Raw genomic sequence first — 25,219 nt, 5'->3', positions numbered from 1 at the left:
AAAGGATTATAGTGGGCGGGATTTAAGAGGATTCTACACGTTGGTGCGTTAATGTTTTGCGTCAGTCTGATTCCCGGGCCTCTCATTGGTTTGTGCCTAACTCCGTTGGTTTTCTGCACTGGCAAATGCCGTGAATCACGGTCATTACGGGGCAGCAGCGTCAAGGTAGACAGAGTTACCCGTGATAGTATGAGAAGTCAGACGATTTTTATTTAAAAGTCCAAAATCTCTTGGTATTGTAACAAATACAGCTGTCAGTTATCCTTTGGTTGAGAATACTGTGAACCAAGCATTGTCCTGAAATTCTACGATACATTATATCACGGCATGTCGTATTTATTAAGCAGAAATTTTTACTTTGAAGGTTAAGCCCGGAAGTTGTATTTTGTGATTGGGTAGCTTGATTTGTATTGGCTGCTGTTGCCTGTAGGCTGAGTATATTAGTGACCCACAGACACTCCTGCAGCCAGGATAAGGAGTAATAATACGACGCTGTCTGTATAAAATAGTCTTGAACCACATTTGGAGAATAATTTGCCTTAAATAAGCCTTAATGTTTTTTAACAGACAATATTTTACCACTCGGGAATTCGATAACGTTATTATTACAATAGAGATGTGAGCAGCTGTCACGGCATAACTAAGCTAGATAGCCTGTTGTAAAAGCAATTTTTTTTTAGATATTTGTTGCCGCTTTTTTCGTTGCTGTGGGGAATTCAATCCAAAACGCATGGTGCTGCGATATACAGTGTCTTACTAAAAGTGTAGTGACAGTGGACGGACGTTACACTCTGGTAAGCAACCTGTTCATCTCCTGAGGATTAACGTTAGAACGTAGCGCTAGCTGCCTAGCTAGCTAGTCACCTACAGGACGCCCATGTAAGTTAGCTCACTAGCTAGCTACTAGCTTGTGGCGCGAAGGCTTTAGCCTGTAATGCTTATTTCACATGTCATTTGACTTAAGGTATACGCGTATAACCAGTTCATTGTGCCGCCATTAATATTGCTGGAAAACCTCACCAGCAGTGTCTTTGCACATTTGCCGTTATGTCGAGGGTAAATATGGATGCATCCATATTACCCAGAATGCAGGCGAGGCTCCTCGTAATAACAGCGATTAAGTGTGTAACGTCAACCCGTACTATTGTATGCCTTACGTTAAGCAAATGACCGGAAGTGTCCTCATCATTCTTGTGTCGTTGATAACTAATTGTTAGCATGATGACCTGTGCACAATGCAGGGGCGGGCGCTCAACGTTGTTTTTTGCAGATGCAGATATGGGCATGAGTGATTTTCGGGAGTTAATAATCTTATGGTCCACGTCGTACAACCTGATTTAGGCCCCTGACGAATCATGTTAATGAGAGTCTTGTGATACATTTGGCAGACTATCTACCATGTTTGAATGATCTCTAAATGTGTGAAAACTAGCCCACTGGGTGCATTAACGTTAGATGTCAACCAACGTTTACACATTTACGAACTATAACAGGCCCCTGGTCTTGGTCCAACTGGTACGTCTGATGTGTCAATGTGGCAAGACAGTGTGATATTGTTCAAAAAATAAATAATAATAATAATGATGATGATGGAGTCTGGAGTGGCATAGGTGACCCAGTAGCCTTTCAGAGAAGTACATCCTAAAAACACACGCATACATATTGTGTAATTGGATGCAACCCAGGGAGATGATGTTTTTTCAGAGCCAGCTCAGACCCTGTGGATAATGGGTCCACGTCTCTCGGGTCTCTCTGTTTGCTTGGCTATACAGTACGTGTGACTCCCCAGCCAGCTCATGCTGTAACAGTGAGTCGTTTCTACTCATTGAAGAAGCAGGATACCTTTCATGAGTTGAAACCTGGAAATACTGCCCTCTTATCAGTCACTTTGCTCTATATCTGGTATGAAAAAGGGACGAACAAGAACATTAGTCTGACACAATCGCTGAATTTTCAAATTTTTTTAATATAATGATGATAATGAACTTAATTTATATAGCACTTTAATTACCACGGTTACAACGTGCTTTCTAGAAAACAAACAGCAGATATAAACCAGAAACAGCAATACAATAACATCAGAATAAAATACATTTTGTGCAATACAAAAATTTAACAGAGGGATCATAAACAACAAAAATACCAAAGGATAGAACAAAGCTAAACACCATATAAAACCCAGCAACATATTCATAAATGCTTTCTGATAAAAGGTTTCGAAGATGCTGCTGATGTAGTACCGTGTCTGATTTGGTTACTTATCATGAAAATTGTAAAATCTAAAAAATGTTGAATACAGCAACATATATTGGCTGTTTAAATTTTCAACCTTAAATATTACTGTCAGATGTATTAAACCCATATTACCTTTCTGGATGATTCTAGACCAGGGATTCCCAAAGTGTGGTGCATGCACCCCTGGGGGTGCGCTAGCTGCCTCTAGGGGGTGCACGAGCGGAGAAGTGTAATGGCGGTCTGATGGTGTAATAATATTAAATATAGAAAAAAAAATGTAATTTTAATTTAAAAAGTGGGATTTTTCACAAAATAAAAACATGAATTATAAAAATTCCCTTTGTAAGATTTAAAATTAAAAATGTACAATCGTGATGTGTAACTGAATTGTAATTTGATTCAGATGAATGTAACCGCTATGGTTAATTGTAAATTAAATGTGATAATCTGCCTCTGAGCCTGTGCGTGTGTCCTCGCCATCCGTATTGCTCTTTAAAAGTGACGCCTTGTGTAACTGAAATTTATTGAAACTTTGTTGCAGTACGTGTTTCAGGGTGTTTTCACACCTGTAGTTCCTTTGCGTTGTTCCGATTCAGGGATTAATATGATACAATGTTGCAGTATGTGTTCACACTGCAACATTTAACAGCGGACTAAATCTTGTAAACAAACGCCACGCGCGAGCAAACTGTTCTCTCATTGGTCCGATTTTTATGCGGCTATAAATAGGCTCTGTTGCTTTTTTAAATTTTTATTAATTGCGCGAACCCGTTTGGGCTGAAAACCAATGGAGTTAGGCACAAACCAATGAGAGGCCCGGGAATCAGACTGACGCAAAACCCCTGTAAGTTATTAAAATAAGGCTTTGACGGGTAGTGAAGAAGCTTATTGCCGATATTGATATTGTCTTGTGTTCTGTCTCCTCCTGCCTCCATAGTGATGGATAATACTCATACTAAGACGGTGGAGGAGGTTTTGGGCTTCTTCAGTGTCAATGAGTCTACAGGTCTGAGCTGTGAGCAGCTGAAGAAGACCAGGGAGAGATGGGGACCCAACGGTACTTTTCTTCTTTTTTATTCATGAAACACTTATTCAATTTCTTCAAAAGAAATGGACTGTTGAATATCTATCTATTCACCGTAGTCTCATGAGAGAGTGTGCAGTGGATTTCATCCATCTTTTGTTTATGTTGATGATGAAGTTACTACACTTATTACTACTACTGCCACTAACACAATGATAACCATTATCATAATAAAATACATATTCATGATGATGTGTTCAGTTAACATGTACATGGCAACACATTTACTGGACAGTGCTGGCATTCTGCGGTGCATCCATTATATCTGGGGATTTCAAGAAAAATACACAAGAATATGGCGTGAGCATCTTTCGAATAAATGCACATCCTAGTTTAAATACTAGCTGCAAGCACATTATCAATCAAGTCCTGCTGCTGCTGCAAAAAATCATATGCTGCAAGTGCTTGAGGAAAAGAACTGCTCACTACTCCGCACTGTCATTTATGAATCAAAGTAGCAGTGTTGATGATGATGTCATCTTTTCATTTTCTCCATCTTCCCTCCCTCCTTTCTATCTACCTTTTTAATCTTTCTTTACTCACAGAATTGCCAGCTGAAGAAGGTGAGCGATCTATCAGTCTATCTGTTGTATGACATCCTCTTCTGTCTTTGTGTTTCTTCCATGGTCATCAGTATCTCATCTCGAGTAAAGAGTCTTTCTTTGCTCATTGTGCTCCTTGGTGTCCTCATGCAGGGAAGTCACTTTGGGAGCTGGTCCTGGAACAGTTTGAGGATCTGTTGGTCCGAATCCTGCTGCTGGCTGCGTGCATCTCCTTTGTAAGGAAACGAGCAAACACACTCCACACATACAAGCACTGGTAATAGTGTGTACAAGTTTGTATGGACTGTGTAGTTGTGTAAACGGATCCATTAGTTTAACTCTGCTATATACGCACACACACAAGTTTTAATGACGCAAATTCACCTTTCTGTCCGTCTTGTCTTTCTCGTAGACCCTGGCTTGGTTTGAAGAAGGGGAGGGGACAATCACAGCCTTTGTTGAGCCCTTCGTCATCCTCCTCATCCTCATCGCCAATGCTATTGTGGGAGTATGGCAGGTAAACAATGTGGTGCAAGTTTTGCATATTGACAATATTGAAGACCTTTTAAAATGTTGTTACGAATTGTTTGGGAAATATAATCAGTCTGCTTCAGGAGATTTTTCACACATCAAATATTTTCTCAAACTGTTGTCTTGTCATGAGTTCTTTCACACAGAACGCAAATATTACATGGTGAAAAAAAGCAACATCATTTGTTTTTGGAACAGGTCGATTTATTTCCTGAGCTTTCTCACTGTGAATAAAGGCATCAACCAATCACATTGTGAGGAACAGACATATTCTAAACTTATTTAGTGTCAAATTCCCTCAGAGCTTTTGGCTCAAAGGAAAGTCAATACAATATCTTGCAGTAGTTTAGGCTATGTAACAGATGGACACACGCTGCTCTGGGTCAAAAGGATCCTGGTAGTTGGTCCTCTACCTGCACAGATTTATTCAAACCTGTTTTTGAAAAAGTGCTGCAACTCTCTCAAATGTGCATAGTTGCTGGTATAAATAGTTTTGAGGTGAGTATTTTGCGTTTCTGTATTGTTTAGTTGCCATGCCTACAACAAACCGGCACTAGGTCCTCCCTTCATGACCGTTATGTTCAGGTTTTGTTTCAACCTCTCCTTGCCTATTATTTTGTCCACCCCGTTTATATCAATGATAGAAGGCTGAATAAAAGAAACCACTCCCAGAATTCCTCTCAGAGACACTGGCTACATGTGGGACCACAGTGTAGTCACAGTGTAGTCGGGTCCTGTGGTGTTTGTGTCTTACTTGGTCTGGCGTTTCCTGTTGACCTAGTTTGGGTTTAACAGAGTCAACCACAGGTTGGATGGGCATTGAAATGCTCTCATGGATGGTGAGAATCAAACTGAAATAACTGGTCTGTGTACTTGTGTTTTCTCTACTGTTCATGAACCATTCCCCACTTTTGAATCACTGCTGAAAAATGTCCATGTCTCAAACAGAGAACTGTCTCTTGTTCGATAATAACTGTTGCTACCTGTCACTCCTTCCATGAGGACAACCATGCATTTGTTCCATTAGTTAAAATAAACTCATAGAAGCTTTCCATGTTGCCGTGTCCCACAGGAGCGTAATGCAGAGAATGCCATTGAGGCGCTGAAGGAGTACGAGCCAGAGATGGGCAAGGTGTACCGACAGGACAAGAAGAGCGTCCAGAGAGTCCGAGCCCGAGACATCGTTCCTGGAGACATCGTGGAGGTCGCTGGTAAGTAGACAAATAACACCACAAGAAGTGGGATTCTCTTCACTTCTTACCTTAAATGTACTTTAAGTGTGCACTGTGCAGCTGTATTATCCAGAAAGTTAGAAGGATTGGATCGGGGCTCGATATCGGCACATGCTCAGTATGAAAGGATTGGATCGGGTCGGGGGAAAAGAGACTTGATCGGGCTTCTTCAAAACAGATAAGGTGGTCTGAAGGGAAAAAGCAGGACTATGAACGGGAGCTATCAGTAATGGAAACATGTTTTTACACACACTTGATGTGCTGTCTAACAGTGTGTCTGCAGTGCTGCAATGAGCTTGGAAAGACAATGCATTTACACTGCGTTGTAGTTTATACATGGTTGAAATAACACGGTGGCGTCTTTGTTTAGTCATTCCTGCAAACATCTTAATCTCTGCCCTCTCCTCTGGCTGTTGTCGTCATGGAAACTCAGAGGCACACAAAGCCGTCATGGAAAATATTTGATTGGAGTTCATCTCAAAGCAGCAATCTGAGAAGGTTTTGTAGTACGGATTCATTAAAGCTGGAATGAATCCTTTTTTAACAGTACGCTAATGACACTTGTGACATTTGATCCACTTGGAGTGTTTTACAATGTTAAAGTTCATGTAGAGATCGTTAGTATTCAGTGTAGAGATGCACTGACTGCATTTTTGCAGATTTTCTTTCTTTCCAAGAACTATAATTGACAGCATAAACTATTTTTTGTAAATTTTCTTTCATTGAAAATTGAAATTCAATTGTATGTTCCTAATAATCATAAAACATTGACTATTCTCTCGCTCTCGCTCTCGCTCTCTCTCTCTCTCTCTCTCTCGCTCTCTCTCTCTCTCTTCCCCCCCCCCCTCCCTCCAACAACTACAAACGGTTCCTTGTAGTTCTTTGATAGATCTCATAATAAGTTTCTTTAACTAGTCAATGTAGAAAGAAAGCAAAAGGCTCAGGTGTATTTCTTCATTTCTCTCTGGCTTCTTCTGACTCACTCACATATGTAAACACTTGTAAACAGTTTATGAAAGGCTGGGCTCTTCCAAGAGAAAGAATGCTAACCTTTGATGTGGCGCAATCTGTCCTAATTTATGCGTGATGCATGTTTCCTAATATCATGAACACATGATGTCCACTTGAAATCTCTTTGGAAACATTTTAATACATTTTAAGATGTTTCACCAAATCAAAAGCAAAACAATTATTTCAATACAAAAATGACGATAGGACTGATATGTGCAAGTCATAATATTAAGCTCTTCATGTTGGAAACATACATGAAAGTGTATCAGAACTGACTGTAAAAACTAGCAAACCAGATAAGAATGGACACATACTGTACTTATCCACTTTAATTAGTTTATTTACTGCTTAGAGTGACTGTGGGAAAATGTATTTGAAAAAAACTATTTCACACATTTCTTATTTATTTGTACAATTCTTGATGTTCACACACATATATGACAGATAGGACATTGAGGTCAGCTTCAGGGCCCGTAGAACTTTTCATTACAGAATAAATAAATGTTGGAGCAGCTGATCCCAGCCCAGCCCAGAAAAGACCTCTAGGCGTGTTTTGTTTTGTCTCTCAGAACTTTCATTCTAATGACATTTGATGACAATATCTTCAACATGTAAACGGTTCTGCAGGGTTTCGTGGACACATTTTTTTGGCAAAAGCATTTAGGAAGTGAAAATTTCTTACAACAGTTTCTTACAAATTTTCTCATAGACTTCTATACAACCAGACTTCTTTTTACAACTAGAGGATGCAGGTCAGGGCTCACCATTAATGTTTGCCCGCTTACCTGAGACAAGTAAACTCTGTGGCGTTTGGGCAAGTGAAAAATAAATGTGATCCCTATTAGGGGCCAATAATCAGTCAAAATATGTGACCGGGAGATTATCAATAATGTTTTCTAGTCCCCAATCGCTGATGATCCCATATAGTAAACAACAAATCTGTCTAAATCGTCAAAACGTGATCATGGTGTGTTCAAATGTAATCTGGTAAAATGTAGTTTTGGTGAAGATGTTTTCACATGAATATACATTTCTTGTTCCTAACACTAGCTTTAAGCAGCTTATAATACATCATTAAAACTACTAATGCCAAAAAAAACGTATTTCCTAATCATTTGAATTGTGTGTTTTTATGCAAATAACCACTATAGATGACAATAACAAAGTAAAAGGATAACATTTAGAATTTTTGAAGTTTTGTTTGTCAAATTGTCCAAATCTTTGTTGATTTTATTTATTAATCAATTGGCCTTCATTTTCCATTTTGGACAAGTAAGTAGTAAGCTTAATGTCACCTCTGCATGTTAAAGACACTTTTCAGGGGGTGCGGTCTGGTATATCCATTTTAATGAAAATGTCATACCATACCACAATATGTGACGGATACAGTGAGCAGTTGTGGCTTTTAGTTTACCAACCACACTGCTCATTTCAGCTGGCTTTGGCACACAGCAGCTCTAGTTAAGAAAGCCATGCTGTTGTTTATTGGAGAAGCTGCAGCATGTGGAGGAGCAAGTTCACAACCTGCAGCTTTGACGGGAAGTGAAGTGCTTTGCTTGTTTAAGCCACAGTGTCTGAAGTCTGGGACATTTTGAGTGGTTTTAATGCTCGTCATCCAGAGAGAGAGTGCATGAGACCCATAGCTGATGGGTCTCATGATCTTCAGATTAGTACCTAGCTTGTTCTTTTATGGTGTGGAAGTAGAAGAAGGAGAGGGAAGGCAGCTCTAAGCTCCATGATCTACATCGTATAAAAGTATTAGATGATATCTAACTCTAGAGTCTGTCATGCTACCTTTTACATTTCTAGAGGCTCACCTCTTGCCCACTACTTGTGGCTTATTTAAGTGAGGGAAGCAAAGATCATAGACAGGACAAAGACTACATTTGTCCTTATGTGAACCAATTACAAAAGTGAAATTAAGATAGTTTTTTCTGCTCCCAACACCCTGCAGTTGGTGATAAGGTCCCAGCTGACATCAGGCTGACGTCCATCTGTTCCACCACTCTGAGGGTGGACCAGTCCATTCTGACGGGGGAGTCTGTGTCGGTGCTCAAACACACAGACCCTGTACCGGATCCCCGAGCCGTCAACCAGGACAAGAAGAACATGCTCTTCTCTGTGAGTCTCAACAGCCAGTCTTTTCCTAATTCACATACAATCAACATAAAAGCAGGAGAAAGACAGACATGGGACTACCAATTGTTTAAGTATTTATACTTGAAGAATAGTATTATTCTATATATTTTTTATATATTTTTTTTATTGTCTATCAATGAGCCACACTGTTGCTGAAATCCGCTGCTGAAAATAGTTCCAAACAAATTCACTATTTCATTGATCTTCATAGGATTTGTTATCCTTAAAGTACAAATGTTCCTGACCTCTCTACTTAATTAATTATCTCAGTGTTCAGTAGAATATGCATTAATCACATTTCCCTTTGTCTGCTTTGGCAGCATATAGAATAGATGCAGACAGATGACACTCACACTGCTGAACTACAGAAACTGTGTGTTACTATGTCTCAGTTTGTTATGATGGAAACGAGTTTCACAGTAAAGTTCACAACTTTGTCCAGGGTACCAACATCGCAGCGGGCCGTGCCATCGGGGTTGCCGTGGCAACAGGGGTGCAGACAGAGATTGGGAAAATCCGAGATGAGATGGCCGCCACTGACCCTGAAAGGACCCCACTACAAAAGAAGCTAGACCAGTTTGGAGAACAGCTTTCTAAGGCAAGGACCTGTGTGTGTTTTTATGGTCACTTTGGACTCAAACTTTATCATCTGTGTTACAACCTTACTCGTGTCTTGTTTTAACCTGCAGGTCATCACTGTGATCTGTGTGGCAGTGTGGGCCATTAATGTGGGACACTTCAATGACCCGGTCCATGGAGGCAGCTGGCTGAGAGGCGCTGTTTACTATTTCAAGATCGCTGTTGCGCTGGCTGTTGCTGCCATACCAGAAGGTAGAACATCTTATCTATCTATCCATGCAGAAAAGTCACTTCTTGAACATGTGTAATTCTTTTGTGATTACAAAAAAGTGTCATTTTTAAAGACACTGAGGGGCAATTTCACAAAAGGATTGTGCAGCTTTTGCGGCTACTAAACCTTTGCAACTACGAGAAAAAGAAAGGGTGTAATTCTCAAAGCAGGTTGAAATGCACCCCTAACTGCACAGTTAATCAAACAGCATCAATATCTTTTATGAATGGAGAAGCTTTCTCATCACCATCGTCCACCTGTTGTGTTTCCTCACAGGCCTCCCAGCAGTCATCACGACCTGCCTGGCTCTGGGCACCAGGAGGATGGCCAGGAAGAACGCCATCGTCCGCAGCCTGCCATCAGTGGAGACGCTGGGTTGCACATCTGTTATCTGCTCTGACAAGACAGGAACACTGACGACCAACCAGATGTCAGTCTGCAGGGTAAGATGGAAGAAGGAATGTAACATCACACTGATATAGCCACTGTGTGTCAAAATCACTTTGTGGGCAAGTCAGCCTCATTTAGCTCTCATACGATTGATAAGATACAGTGTTACTGATTACATCATGCTGATAAGGAGGGGAGCATCCAAAAGCAGGCAACTTGGAAATCCATTAAAAGTAGTTTGCTATTCCAAAAGAACATCTAATGGCTTGTCATACTAACATTGGATTAACAAAGGTTAGACTGCTTTCAGTGTTGACGTAGACCAATCGCTGTCCAGAGGTCGCTCGGAGTTAATGTACCAGGAGAACATTATTGAGAGATGGCAACTTTTCATTGCGGCTCGATGGTTTTCATATTTCATGTGCAATTCTAACGCTTTGATTCCTAATGTACCTAATTTTAACATCATCATTCGCTTCATACGGGCCCTACACTAGTATTCTCCATCCAGGTCTGGTCCACATCGCAGCAAAGGGGAGCAGAAATGAATCTAGGTCTAAATCTGAATGTGAAACCTAAATCTGAAACTGGTAGGGTAGCATGATGGTCACTGTGGAGACAGTGAGTCGGTATGTGTTAGGACAGTGTGTGTCGGAAATATAAAGTTTAGGATCGACAGAAATACACGCTTCTGCTCCATTTACCAGAGTAATGCTTTGTCCCGGTGCGCACTGTCCTACGCTCTGTCCTCCTACGCTCTGTCCTCCTACGCTCTGTCCCCCTCGCTCTGTCCTCCTACGCTCTGTCCTCCTACGCTCTGTCCTCCTACGCTCTGTCCTCCTACGCTCTGTCCCCCTCGCTCTGTCCTCCTACGCTCTGTCCTCCTACACTCTGTCCTCCTACACTCTGTCCCCCTCGCTCTGTCCTACGCTCTGTCCCCCTCGCTCTGTCCTCCTACGCTCTGCCCTCATTGGGAACAACTGAAAAAAGATGCTGGCGCTCAGAAGAAGGCGCGGCTTGGACAGAGGCCCCGACACCTTTTTGGGCCGAAATTTCACACAATTAAGTTCAAGATTTATTAAAACCCACACAAACCCTGTGTATCTTATTGTTTAACACCAATGCTACTTTTCACCACTGATGCAAAGGAAGTTTTTTTAAACAGTGAAAATTTCTCAAATAGAAGCCTGCTTTCAATTAACATCTGTGGCCAGCAAATAAAGGCAGAGTAGAAAATATTGAAGGGAGTTCGTGACATCTTCATTGGTGTAACAGCAGAGTCTGTCATAGTCTGTAGCTTCTCTTTTTAACACTAATTGACTAATTATTTCCTGTTTCCTTTGATTGGCTGATTTTTCATTTGATGTTAAGATGCTGTCGATGAAACTAAACACTTCCTGTAAATGTTTTATGTTAAAAGTAATCCAGCTGTTGTCTGTAGGCTTTTAATGTGAAACTTTCTAGCAGGCTTTCAGTTATACCAGCGGTTCCCAAACTTTTTAGGCCACGCACCCCCTTCTACATCCCGACCGGGTTCACGCACCCCCAATCCCCCCCCCCCCCCACACACACACCTTAAAAAAAAAAAGCAATAGAGCCGCATTAAAATTGGACTAATGAGAGAACAGTTTGCTCGCGCGTGGCGTTTGTTTACAAGACAAAAAACACAAAAACTCTTCCTGCACCGTGCCTTCGAAAAGGTAACGGACGTAACGTTATGAAGGTAACGGACGATTGGCCAGATTAACCACATCTGTAGGCTCGTCTACTTGCAGAGAGTAAAACTCACTCTTCTTTACGCGACCGACTAATGCAGCCAGGATGTCTTCGGACAAAGCATCGATGCGCGCGACAGTGTTGTTGGACGCGGGATCACGTCCAACTTTTTCGCTTCTCTCTCTCCAATCATACATTCCACCATCTCTTTAACATTTATTTCCCTCTCCACCACCGCCTCTCCTTCTCCCTATTACGCGGTCAGAATACTACCACAACACGCGCCTGTCTCCGGCAGAAATGCGCTCATCCACGCACGGGAACAACACCGAGTTGTAATATATACCTCCATAACACCCCGCCACTCTCGGCTCATACCTCCCCAGCAACGAGGCACATCACCCGGTCACAATACCTCCAGAATGTCCCCCGGGTGAAATCCGGGACTTGGTTTTATGGTTCCGAGTGGCGGGGCGCTCACCCGTTGGCGCCGGGACGCGAGGTCTCCAGCCGCCCCCGCCGCGAGGCACCCGATCTTCAGGTCTTCAGCCCTCGGAACAGGCCGCGGGTCAACAACTCGTGGGTGGCGGGGTAGAGGCGAGGCAGATCACAGAAAAATAATAAAGACTAGAGTACAGCAAAGATATGTTGATGAGAAACGTATTTGTACGTCAAACACAAACGTAATCAGGGAGAAAATACGTTTGTGGTAAAACGTAATTGAGAATGCATTTTAGTTTTGGGGGAACGTCATTTTTAGGAGACAGGACTGCACCACCATTACATTTTTCCTCTCGCGCACCCCCTAGAGGCACCACACTTTGGGAATCCCTGAGTTATACAATACTCCTTAATGTTTATTTTTACCCGGCCTGTATTAGCTACCCGCCTTTATTTGACTGCGGAACGCTGCCATAACTATAATGCTGGCTTTTATAAAATCATTTACAGTATATCTATTTGTTAAACAGGATGTAGGTGAGCTTTCCCAATCCAACACAAATGGGTATTACATTTCATGTGGTCATAATAAGTCTAAGATTGAACTTGTTGAAACCCTGGTACATACATTTTAGAATGTCCTGTTTGATCACAGTAAGTCTTCCTGGATGAAGTGTCGGTTTTGATTTAAAAACCTACGGCTCATGAGGAGGAATGGCCTGTTGGAATGTGGACCGAACCTCAGATGTGATCTCCTAATATGATTGAACTAATCAACTACTGCATTGTCCGTCTGTGTGTGTGTGTTTAGCTGTTTGTCGTAGACAGTGTGTCAGGGGAGCGCTGCAGCCTGAACGAGTTCACAGTGACTGGATCTACTTATGCCCCTGAAGGGGAAGTGTGAGTGTCTTTAACCTTTAACACTTAACCCTTAACCCTGACAGTTTATGGATTATGAGAGCCCACAATTTATCTCTCCTTCCTTTTTCTTAAAATGTGTATACATTGCCTCGACTTTATCCCTATGTCCTCTGTGGCATTTCCTTCTGCCTTTGCAGTTATAAGGATGGCTCAGTGGTGAAGCCCAGTCTGTATGAAGGCCTGGTGGAGATGGCCTCCATCTGTGCACTGTGCAATGACTCATCACTGGACTACAATGAGGTAAGACACGACTGCTCGATAGATTACCGTATATGGTGCCGGAACATTCCCAACTGAATGTGTGTTACCACAAATACCATCAGCAGCATACTTTAACCTCTGTCCCTTCTGTGTGTGTTTGTGTGTTCCAGGCCAAGGGTGTGTATGAGAAGGTTGGGGAGGCAACAGAGACCGCTCTCTGCTGTCTGGTGGAGAAAATGAACGTGTTCGACACTGACCTGATAGGAATTAGCCCCGCTGAGAGAGCTACAGCGTGCTGCTCCGTAAGTGTGTGTGTGTGTGTGTCTGCGTGCGGGAGAGAGAGAGAGAGAGAGGAGAGACAGTGAGAGAGAGACTTCTGTAAAGTTAAAGAAAGTGCTGGTGCTAATGACTCATTGATCCTTCCCTCTGACCTATGCGTCCTTTATGCTGCAACCTTTTCCATCGTCTTCTCTCTTACGTCCTGCTACCTAAGAGACCGAGCTATTGTACTGAGTGGTTTCACATTCTGTCTGAGTGTTTCAAAGTGACGACAGCAACGTCTTTTCATTTCTGTATGTTCTGGCAAGAAAGCTCACTGAATTGTGCTATTTGTTTTTTACTGCTTGTTTTCAGGTGATTAAGCAGCTGATGAGGAAGGAGTTGACGTTGGAGTTTTCCAGAGACAGGAAGTCTATGTCTGTCTTCTGTTCATCCAATAAACTCACCAGGTCTTCCTCTGGAGCCAAGATGTTTGTCAAGGTATGTTCCACACCACTAGTTATCCAGTGCCTCTATTCAATTTCCATCACATTTTAGTAATTTCTTTTATAGTTTTATTTGACCACAACGCAAACATTTTAGTCATGTGTCAGATGTCCTCTGTCATTAGATTATATTGAATATTTCAGTCAATCTATTTCACATCATAACGGTCTCAGTCAACTTTATAATGAACAATCTCTACATCCTAACCCTCAGTTCAGATTAGAGTGGGTATGTTCTCCCTTCCTGTCTCGTCTCTCCCCTGTCTATGCAAATGTCCCTTGGCTCATGATGCATTTCAGAATACACGTATTTGATTGGCTGAGTAGCGTCACGTGAGATGGTTTACAATGCATTTAATTGGTCGGTGTATTTCCTGGACTGCTGACCGAGTGCCGTAAATGCTAGAAAAGCTGCGCAGGTTAAAATTAAGCACTCCGCCAAAATGTATAATTCTCAATTATCCATCAGTTATACGTCCGGTTCCGGATAGGACAGTGTCTGGTTCTGCCTATTAGTGACCCCTGATCTACACCATATTAGGAACATATCACTATTACCTTCATAAATAAGGTGGTTAATGAGAGTCACCAGCCATGCACCCTGTTCCACATCCATAGCTGCATGAAAGATAGTCCATGTAAATGTTAAAAAGAAAAAGATATGAAATATAAACTCCATTGTTCACATTGAGCGGAGCAGAGTTTCCCCATTGAACTCGCATCGTCTGGTGAGCATACCAGAAAACCCCATAGGAACCCCTCTTTGATATGATTTGATACATCATTTTTCATGATTAATACAATCAAAAGTCTCAGAGGCATCAATAAAACATGGAAAATGTGTGGATTATTCCTATTGTGTTTATCTAAAACTCCCTTAGGTCAAAGATACGCGCCGTGTTTACTTTAACACCAAGCTGGTGTTCAGGATGTATTGTTCCAGCCTATTTAGGAGAGTAAAGAGACATGTCTTCTTCCTCCCCGTCTCTCTCAGGGTGCTACAGAGAACGTGTTGGAGCGCTGTAATTATATCCGGGTCAGCGGTTCTTCTCGTGTGCCTTTGAGCCCAGCGGTTCGAGAGCAGATCCTGTCCACTGTGAGGGAATGGGGATCGGGCCGAGACATGCTGCGTTGCCTCGCCATGGCCACCAGGGACACGCCCCCTGACATCAAAAGCCTCAACCTGGAGAACTCGGCGGTCTTTGGTGACTATGAGGTAATGATGATGATGATGAAATGTTCTTAAGAATCTAAACACTGTATCCGTATCACTTTTAAAAGAGTGAAGTTAAGATACAGAATCATTATTTGTCTGCTGAATGGGAGCAAGCGACTGTCCTCTGTCTTCACCAGTGGCTCTAACTAAATGAGTGAACTTTTGTCCCCCACGCCTTCCCTCCATGTCTCCTCTGCCTAGACCGACCTGACCTTTGTGGGCTGTGTGGGCATGTTGGACCCCCCCAGGAAAGAGGTGCTTAGCGCCGTCCGAATGTGTCGGCAGGCTGGCATAAGAGTCATCATGATCACAGGTATCACCACACATCTAGATGTACACGTTATGTGTGCAAAAACACAGCTTTTTACCTTTTGTGATGTCATTTCTTGGAGTATCTTCAAGAGCTTTGTATCCCTAAAATCTGTACAATCTACGCAAAAATGTTCCGTAAGTCAATCGAACCATAGTAATGGATAAAAGTATTAAAATTGTGTCATGAATAAAAAAAAATATAAATTTGAATAACAAAATATTTCTCACACATTTTTTGAGCAATGTACGTTTTTTATTTTTGAAAAAGTAATGACGTCACTATGAGTGTACATCAATCACAATGAAGCAAAAGTCACAAGCCTTACTTTTCTGCTGCAAAAAGAATGATTGATCGTTTGGTTGGTGGTCTCTACGGAAGCCAATAAGAAGAGCCGATCAGATGACTCATCGATTCTGAATTGAACTGTTTTCCACATCATTTGTCTGCTTTCTCACTGCTCTTTAGTTTGCTCTGAGAATCACACACACACACACACAAACTGAGCCAGGCGCCGCAGAGCGTCCTGTTTTGAAAGACTCAAGCTTCCTTCTGGCGGCAATAAATTACCTACAGACTGACATGCGTAAAAATATTCTCGGTATTAATGATTAACTGTTGCTATCACTAGCCATGATACACAATAAACACCCTCACCATACAGATCAATCATGTTACGCACATTATAGACAAAAGATCAAGTCAGCCGCACTAACTGGGGCACAAACATTTCAAATGACTGATGACAGGACTTTGTAGATTTGATGCGTTTCTTTTATCATTCATTGCAGCATTAGAAATGCTGATGGTTATTTATCTGTTTTAGAGACGCTCAAAACTTTGTTACTTCTGGGTTAAGCTTTCAGGGGAGCATTTACAGTTTTAAGAAGCATCTATTACCTCTCATCCAACTTCCTGTTTTCATTGGGTATACACCAAACTATATTTACAAGACTGAAATATTTATATATTATATATATATATATATAACCTTTTGTAAACTTTGTCATAAATCACACCTCACGAGCGTCAATCCAACACTTCGTAACTTTCGGTTTTTCTCTCCAGGTGACAACAAAGGGACAGCCCTCTCTATCTGTCGGAGGGTGGGCATCATCACAGAGCAGGAAGAGGAGCAGGAGGGCGTCATCGGGGGCCTGACGGGGCGGGAGTTTGACGAGCTGCCGCCTCACCTGCAGCGTCAGGCCTGCAGGACGGCAAGATGCTTCGCCCGGGTGGAACCGGCACACAAGAGTCGTATTGTGGAGTACCTGCAGAGCCTCGATGACATCACTGCCATGGTGAGAGCACCTTCTCGTACCTGAAGTAGAATCATAGACGCGCAGATAACCAGTATAACAGCCCTCCTTTATCCCCCCCCCCTCTCATGACTCAGACTGGTGACGGGGTGAACGATGCGCCTGCATTGAAGAAGGCAGAGATCGGCATCGCTATGGGCAGCGGCACAGCGGTGGCAAAGTCAGCCTCTGAGATGATCCTGGCTGATGACAACTTCTCCACCATCGTGGCTGCAGTGGAGGAGGGCAGGGCCATTTACAACAACATGAAACAGTTCATCAGATACCTGATCTCATCCAACATAGGAGAGGTGGTCTGGTTAGTATAAGTGGATGCAGAAAACGTGGTGTACTAACATTCAGTGTATGGATCATGTGGGCCTCTCACTGTTCCCTTCTCTTCCATCTGGCCTTCCCTCCTCAGTATTTTCCTGACAGCCGCACTGGGCATGCCTGAAGCACTGATCCCAGTCCAGCTGCTGTGGGTCAACCTCGTCACCGACGGTTTCCCAGCAACGGCTCTGGGCTTCAACCCTCCAGATCTGGACATCATGTCCCGCCCCCCACGCTCCCCCAAAGAGCCTCTGATCTCCAGCTGGTTGTTTTGCCGCTACCTCATCGTCGGATGTGAGTCCTGAGCCTGGAACAGAATGGCCTCATCAATCACCACCACATACACAAAAATCTATCTGCAGATGTCGTCATCATCACAGCATCTTACCTACAGGTTACAAACTAAACCGCTACTTACCCTTCTGTGCAGGTTATGTGGGCGCTGCGACTGTCGGAGCTGCTGCCTGGTGGTTCATGGCAGCCCACGACGGACCGAAGCTTTCCTTCTATCAACTGGTAAACACACGCAGTATCTCCCATCACTTCTTTCAGACATAGTGTAGTTGAATGGGTCCACTGTGGTGATAACACAAAACAAAAGTGTAGTAAGTAGTAATAAAGTAAAATGATTTAAAAAGACAGAATGAATTCATATAAGAGAATAAAATGTAAAAGTCCCCTCAGCTCTATGGAGCGTGTTAGTGTCTTTCAGTTCTTTGTTTGGCTGTCACCACTCTGATGAGGGATGTTTCCAGCAGGCAGCTCTGATAACTGCCTGCTCAGCACCACACACAGTTACACACCAGCTGAACATAGTGCAGCATTTAACAGCTAAAGAGACCGAGACATTTCACTCAGAAGTTGGTGGAGACCATAACGAAGCTAAAAGGAGAATAAATACTGGACTGACATTCATCAGGAGGCCAGATGTGTTAATACATCATTGTTTTTCTAACATCTTCACCAAATCAACAACACGGTAATACTATGTCAAGAGGCCAACAAATTCGGGTTTAAAGAAATATTTTATTCTTCGTTTACCGGCATGAGAGAAAAGCTACGTTTTCTTCAAGAATTCAACGTAAAAGAGGTGAGTCATTGATGTACAAATGGTCATTTTGGGTTTGAATTATCCCTTTAAAGGCTACACAACAGTTGGGGAGGTCAATGCTGAAATGTGGTTTGAAGAGAGTGTGACCAAGATACGTGCTGAGCATTAAAGAAGTATCTCTCTGATGGAGAATCCCCTCAAACATACCTTTGTAATTTCTTCTTACTATGCTGATTGTGATAGATCTGATCATATTGGCCATGTATCGGTCAGACTCTGTTTAGGAGATGTGCACCTGCAGGATAGTCACTGAACAGAAGGATGCCAGGTAAGTAGGAAGAATGTCATTTCTACGTTTGTTTCCTCCACAGTCCCACTACCTTCAGTGCAGGGACGGCCACGTTGAGTTTGCTGGTGTGCAGTGTTCAGTCTTTGAGTCTCCTTATCCAATGACTATGGCCCTGTCTGTCCTGGTTACCATAGAGATGTGCAACGCCTTGAACAGGTAAGAATAAACCAAACGCACACACACACACACACACACTAAAGCTCATGTCATGTTATGAAACAACCCCGTGTCATTGTGATATATTCCCTCTGGATGCTCTGGTTTGGTGTTTGAAGGCCGTAGATCCAGGATACAGATGTTTGTAATCTGAAAAGTCACAGAGCAAACAGAATGTCTTTCTTCTGTTCCTGTGCGGTCCAGTCTGTCAGAGAACCAGTCCCTGGTGAAAATGCCTCCCTGGTCAAACCCCTGGCTGGTGGGGGCCATCTGTCTGTCCATGGCTCTACACTTCCTCATTCTATACGTCGACCCCCTGCCGGTAAGTGTGCATGCACGAGTCATACATCTGTTCGCGAACACTTCTTATCGGCCCAGGGCTGAAATATCCTCCATTCTCTCCGTCTGCAGATGGTTTTCCAGATACGCCCTCTGTCGTGGCCTCAATGGGTGGTGGTGTTGAAGATGTCACTTCCTGTCATCTTCATGGACGAGGCTCTGAAGTTCCTGGCCCGCAACTTCATTGAGCCAGGAAGCCAGATGCAGGTCAGAAGACATGCCTGACAGTGCTTCAGTTAAAGGGGAACTTCGGTAGTATTTAACCGGGACCCTATTCTTTCATGTTTTTGTCTCTAACTGACTGATTAAGACAAGAGTTTGTGTAACTGGTCCAGTATCGAGCGAGAGAGTTGTAACTTTGAGGGCAATTGCGCAGCAACAATGTCACGCTACGTTTACTAAAAGTGCTTGTTGTTGCCGCTGACAGGCTCAGATCACTAAGCTACGCTTTCTGTACTCAAACATATCCTCAAACACCAGCACTCCTCTCTCCAGCTCTCACTGACATCTTCCGGCAACAAGTTCCCTCTCACGAGACTTCAGAACGAGACTTCCCGTGTCCTCCTCTGTATGCTCTTTTCTATAATGTTGACACTTCTAATAACAACCTGAGTCTGTCAAAGACAGGAACGTGTAGTAGACGTAATGCTACATTGACAGTATGTAGGCCGGTGACTGCAGCACTGTTGCTCAATACTGGAACAGTTTCAAGAACTGTTGTCGTCACTGAGACACAAAAACATAATAATTGTCCGCGTGAACAATACCAAAGTTACCCTTTGATGTGCAGCCGTGGTATTAGTATCCCAAAGTGGTCTGTGCCTAACCCTTTCCTTTGTTCCAATCTGTCTCTCAAAAGTCTCTGGAAGAGGAAGAGGAGCAGCGAAGGATGGGGGCTAGCACGGGATTGGTCGGGACCATGATGAGGAGGCTGCACCAGTCACTGAAAGGCGTGTCCTGGTCGTTCGTTCTGATCTCTGCTCCGCTACTGATCTGGATCTTCAGCCTGGACTCTGACATCACCAACATCTTCTGGGAGTGATGGAAGAATGAGAGGATGGGCGGCCTGTGGGGGCAGAGAAGAAAGAGACCATCTAAAGAAGGACTGTTGGAATAGGATGCAGAGGATTGGGTGTGTACGGGTGAGGGGAGAAAGAAACAAGCAGAGATGATAAATACTCTGCTGGGATACAATAATATAAGAGATAAAGAGTGAAATATTAAGCCAACAGACAATCAGATAACACCAAGAAGGAAAGACCACCTCCTCCTCTAAGCTAAAAGGTGCTATGTGTAGCATTTCATCTGAATCCCATAGCTCACTTAGACTGTACTGCAATGATTTAGGAGGGCCTAGGCCCAGTTTGTCTGTCCAACACCTGGGCCAAGAGTGAAATATGTCTCTGACATGAGATTGCTTCAGCTGTACTTTAATGCTGACCTTTGGATTCTAAAATACTACGGTTTACATGATAAACATTAGCATGTTAGCATGCTATAACCCGTTTTTGTGTTGGGGACACTCAATGTTAATCATTAATGGTTCCCAGCAGCACTGGCTTGTCACAGGTTGCATCTATTTCTATGGTTGCACCAGCTATTTATACAACCTTTGTCAATTTTGACTTGCTAGCTTCCAACTAGTCCCTTCACTAAATCAGAATACACCAATAAAAGTTAAGAAATGTCTATAGCCCTTTTCCCACTGGACAAAAGACCAACATCTGGCTTTTGTCCTCGGTAGGAAAGGTTACAATCGGCCTTCAGTCCCAGGACAAATGTCTCTGCAGTACTCCAGCTCCAATCGGCAGTGATGGAAACACGACACGCTCGCTAATTTACACTCCTTTCCGTCTTTGTCTTCTCAGCCACAAATTCTGCCAATTCTGTCCAAGCAGCACTCGAACATCGTTCCAAATGAATAAAAAAACATGTTTGACGAGAGACTGAATAAGTAACTGATATAAAAAGGGACATTGTCGCTGGTCTCTATGCTGCTTTATTATTTGTTTTCATGACATTGAACTTGACTCACCAGAAAACACAGTGGGAAGGAGTCATCTAGTTTAGCTTGTTTTCATGCGTTTAAGAAAGCTGCAAATATATGCCCTCATTGTGGTGGACTAAAGTTTGTTGTGGCCAAACCGGCCGAACCAATGTTTGACCATTTCTGCCTGTTCTGTATTTAATTCTTAATATTAGACTTACATTTGCATCATAATATTTGAAGTGGACACTAAAGCCAAATTGAAGAGCAGCAGATACAGAAACAGCTTTTAGTAATCTGTGTGCACACCAGTAAGCTACTGTCATGTCAAGTGTGTCAAAGTGTGGTTTAGAAATGATTTTGATAGAAAATACATTTCCTATGACACACAGGCTTTACTACGTATGAACTCCTTTTGGACCCGTGACTCCCAATATGTTTCTGTTTGAGGCCATACACTGGTTGAATGCTACATGTTGCACCTTTTAGATGTCTGCTTGAAAAATGAGTGCATCAGATGGAAGAAGGAGAGCGGTGCTGATTGGTCTCAAATCAAACATACACTCCAGCTTTACGGCCACACTGTAATTCACCAGTAATAATTTGTCGTTAGTAACAGGCGATCAGGCAAGGCGACTAGCTGTACAATAGAATCCCCCAACCGGCCACTGCAACAGTCTTTATGCTGCGATGCAAAGATATCAGCCACATTATTGTTGGACCTTCCTTGTAGACACTGTACATGAGACGAAGAGAAGCATTTACCTGAGAGGGAAGACTGTTGGCAGACCATTACAGGATGCATGTCTGCGCACGTCACACACATTTATAACACGAGTCCAAACTGTGACTGTTGGATTCTGCAGGAACACATCATTTCCTGCAGAATGTGGGCGTAAGAGGAGACACTACAGGTGAATAGGGTAAAACATTGAACCAATAAATATCACCATGAATCGTCCCCAGTTGATTACTCACATTAAGACAGTTACTTTTTGTATTAAAGGTTTTCTGAAAGTCAATGTTTGGATATGCGAGTGATGCATAATCGTGCTAATTTCCATACATTTCCAGAACATAAATGTGAACACAGGTTCACGACGCTTGTTTTCGAGTCAAAGGTTTTTACAGAGGGAATATTAGATATCTTTTGTATCAATCCATAAATCTGAAGATAGTCAATAGCCTAAAACCTAATTTCACCATGTTTTTTTACTTATAGAATTTCTAAAACTCGACCAAATTCTCAAAATTGAGTGTGCATGAAAACAATGTTGTTGCCTGTAGAGTCTCTCCTTAATGTGTGTGTGTACATGTACAGCTGGGTGTCTACAGGTTGTAAAAGGGTTCATGTCCACAAGTGTGAGTGCATCATAGCATCATTCTGATACATCTACAGTTCAGTATCCTTTGTCTTTCTGTTGATTGTTACCGACACTGAAAAGCTGAGTCTTAAATGCAACTTGACAACCTGAGCTGACTGAAAGCCTTCACACCCGTTGATTCCATTATCTATATTCACGTTTACACTGCGACATGTATGTAAACGTATTAATATGGTTCCTTGTCATACTCTTGTTTGCTGCGTTGATGCTCCTGTGGACTACAGAGTGGAGATGATTCCACACACAGTCATTCTGTAACGTCACAAAGAGTCTCACAGCAGGCCTGACACTGAGTCGTGCTCCATTTAAATGTGCTTATTGTGCGAATCAGCCATTTTCTCCAGTGATGCCATTGTGACATCTCACTGTTTGCCATTGAAGGATTTTTTTTTTTGTGTTATTTGTGCTCAAAGGGTTTTTGATTCATGTTACAATAACTTTTGTTGTCACATTTAGTGTTAGGGCCACTGTTAGAAAAATCTGAGATTTGAAGACTAAAGTCATGTTCTGAAAGCAGTCATTATTTTACAAGAAACAAATCCTTTCAAATGATGTCATACTTTTATGAGAGAAATATTATGCGAGTAAAGTCACAATACTGTTCGTACTACTACGAGCCTTCCTTCCTCTGAGCTTGTCAGACTGAGCTTATGACAAAGAATTGTGACTTTATTCTTGTAATGTTTCTAAATTACAACTTCACTCATAATATTGTGGCATATTCTTGTAAATTTGCAATTTTATTCTGGTAATTTTTGTACTTTTACTCGTAAAGTTGCCACTTTATTGTTGTAAAAAAACATTTCAGAATTATGACTTTACTCATAATATAGTTACTTTTTCTCATAGAAATGTGACCTTTTTTGTAATTTTCAGAGGTGTTAGACCTCGGGCAGTTTTGTGTTTTCTTTTATTTGAAATGTAGTTATTTTCACTACTTGCTAAGTATTCAAACCAATAGAGGATGTTCTTGCTTCTTTGTTGCTCAAAATTCTGCCTCTTTTTGTTTTGTTTGCTTATGCTCAATTGTTCATATGATAATTTGGGGTTTGGCACAGTTATGGCAGAAGAAATGCATGTAGATGGGCTTAATTAGCGAGTATTTACTTCCTCTTTTCATTATTTATTCATATTTTATTTTTCTGTGTATTATGCCATGACAAGTCCCCAATGTACCAACTTTGTTTACACCATTTGTTCTGTGTTATTATTATTATTATTATTATTATAATTGTTGCTGTTGGGACGGGAGGGTTGATATGGTTCCAGACTGTCACAGTAAATGAATAGTTGACTGACTCACCTGTTTAGAAAAAAGTTTAATCGATTGAAGCGATTCCACACACTATTCCCTCGCCTCCAACAAACATTCCCACTGGAGCCAAACAAGGGCGCACCATTTAGTAGATTCTATTTGTAACGTTTGTTCTTATTCATTCCACTTCTGAAGGGTTTGTTGTCATGGAAATGATGTTGAAGGATGAAAACAAGAATAAATTAAATTGGTCAGAATTTGTGAAGTGTGCAGCGCTTGTTTGACACAATACAAAAACGCCATTGCAGTTTTCATTCACATTGACATTTTAGATGTACGTTTGTCGTGGATGTCCCGTATACTGAGATCAGAACTTTGATCATTCTGTCATTACAGGCATTGAAAACATCAGCAGTAGCCAGAGAATTACCAGCTTGGATGTCAATGATTGCAGGATTATGTGAATGCTTGTTGCTGCAGTGATGTGATGACTTGCAGCTGTTTGGGTCATGTGTCCTGGTGGAAGCAGGCCAGATCAGTGAATCTCAGAGGATGGGATGACATGACAGCGAAGTGAAAGGCTTTATATTAGGCCTATTCTACTTTCCTTACATTTGAAAATACAATATCTACTACCATTGTTATGCTGACGACACCCAGCTGTACCTCCTGCTGTGTCAACACTCTATACATGGAGGATTGTAAATCCTGGAAGGCAAAAAGCTTCCTTCAGCTCGACCAGAATAAACCTGAGATCTTATCTTCAGCCAGCTGACTAATCTGCAACCACAATTAATGCCCTCTGACATCTAACGTAAATCCCACCCCAAAAATCTCTGTGTAGTCTTTGGTTCTGGTTTGAAATTTGATAAACAAATCAACCAAGCTGTCCGCTATCCACCATTTTAGAACACCTGCAAAATTAAAATCATTCCTACTTGTTAAAGATTTACAGAGTTTTGAGTTTTTCCCTCACGCCTCGATTGCTGCCGTTCTCTGTACAGTCAGAGTTAGTCAGTCAGCCCGACCTCCTCTGGTTCCTGGTCGGCTGCCTCACCAGCACCAGAAAGACTCGCCATACCGCCCTCTCGTCACCTGCTACCAGTGAAGTACAGAAATTATTTTAATATTCTTTTATTTGTTTTTAAAGGTGTGTGTGTGTGTGTGAGAGACTAATGCTGAGAGACATACTGCAGCTGACCACATGATGGGGTTAGGGAGCAGGCGGACGGTGTATCACTGTCACTGGTGTCAGCTGAGAAACTTTCAGCAACCAAAGACTTTTAATGGTTTAATGACGTGTACATCCGTCACTTCAGCATTAAAAGTCACTGGAGATATCAACTCACAGCAAACTACGGATCGGTCCAGACTGTAAGACACATTAGGTGTGGACACATTTAGCTGTGTGTGTGTGTGTGTGTGTGTGTGTGTGTGTGTGTGTGTGTGTGTGTGTGTGTGTGTGTGTGTGTGTGTGTGTGTG

At 42.2% G+C, this 25,219-nt stretch overlaps 1 protein-coding gene across 1 annotated transcript; it reads left to right on the top strand.

Annotated features, from left to right (window-relative positions):
* The first annotated feature begins 474 nt into the window (after positions 1 to 474).
* On the top strand, positions 475 to 23,985 carry LOC306784769 (sarcoplasmic/endoplasmic reticulum calcium ATPase 2). Its single transcript, XM_079278884.1, has 24 exons — positions 475 to 794; positions 3,173 to 3,292; positions 3,865 to 3,882; positions 4,015 to 4,097; positions 4,274 to 4,378; positions 5,465 to 5,603; positions 8,590 to 8,756; positions 9,217 to 9,372; positions 9,464 to 9,605; positions 9,901 to 10,067; positions 12,983 to 13,071; positions 13,230 to 13,332; positions 13,464 to 13,595; positions 13,927 to 14,052; positions 15,052 to 15,273; positions 15,475 to 15,586; positions 16,652 to 16,884; positions 16,980 to 17,200; positions 17,306 to 17,508; positions 17,645 to 17,730; positions 18,637 to 18,770; positions 18,975 to 19,092; positions 19,182 to 19,316; positions 19,969 to 23,985. The coding sequence occupies exons 2-24, from the start codon at positions 3,175 to 3,177 to the stop codon at positions 20,149 to 20,151; spliced, it is 3,192 nt and encodes a 1,063-aa protein (XP_079135010.1). The 5' UTR covers positions 475 to 794; positions 3,173 to 3,174; the 3' UTR covers positions 20,152 to 23,985.
* The last annotated feature ends 1,234 nt before the right edge of the window (positions 23,986 to 25,219 follow it).

Source organism: Melanostigma gelatinosum (assembly GCF_949748355.1).
Source record: "Melanostigma gelatinosum genome assembly, chromosome: 11".
NCBI classification, from domain to species: Eukaryota; Metazoa; Chordata; class Actinopteri; order Perciformes; family Zoarcidae; genus Melanostigma; species Melanostigma gelatinosum.
Note: the sequence above shows the minus strand (reverse complement) of the source record. Positions and strands in the feature narration are given on the sequence as shown.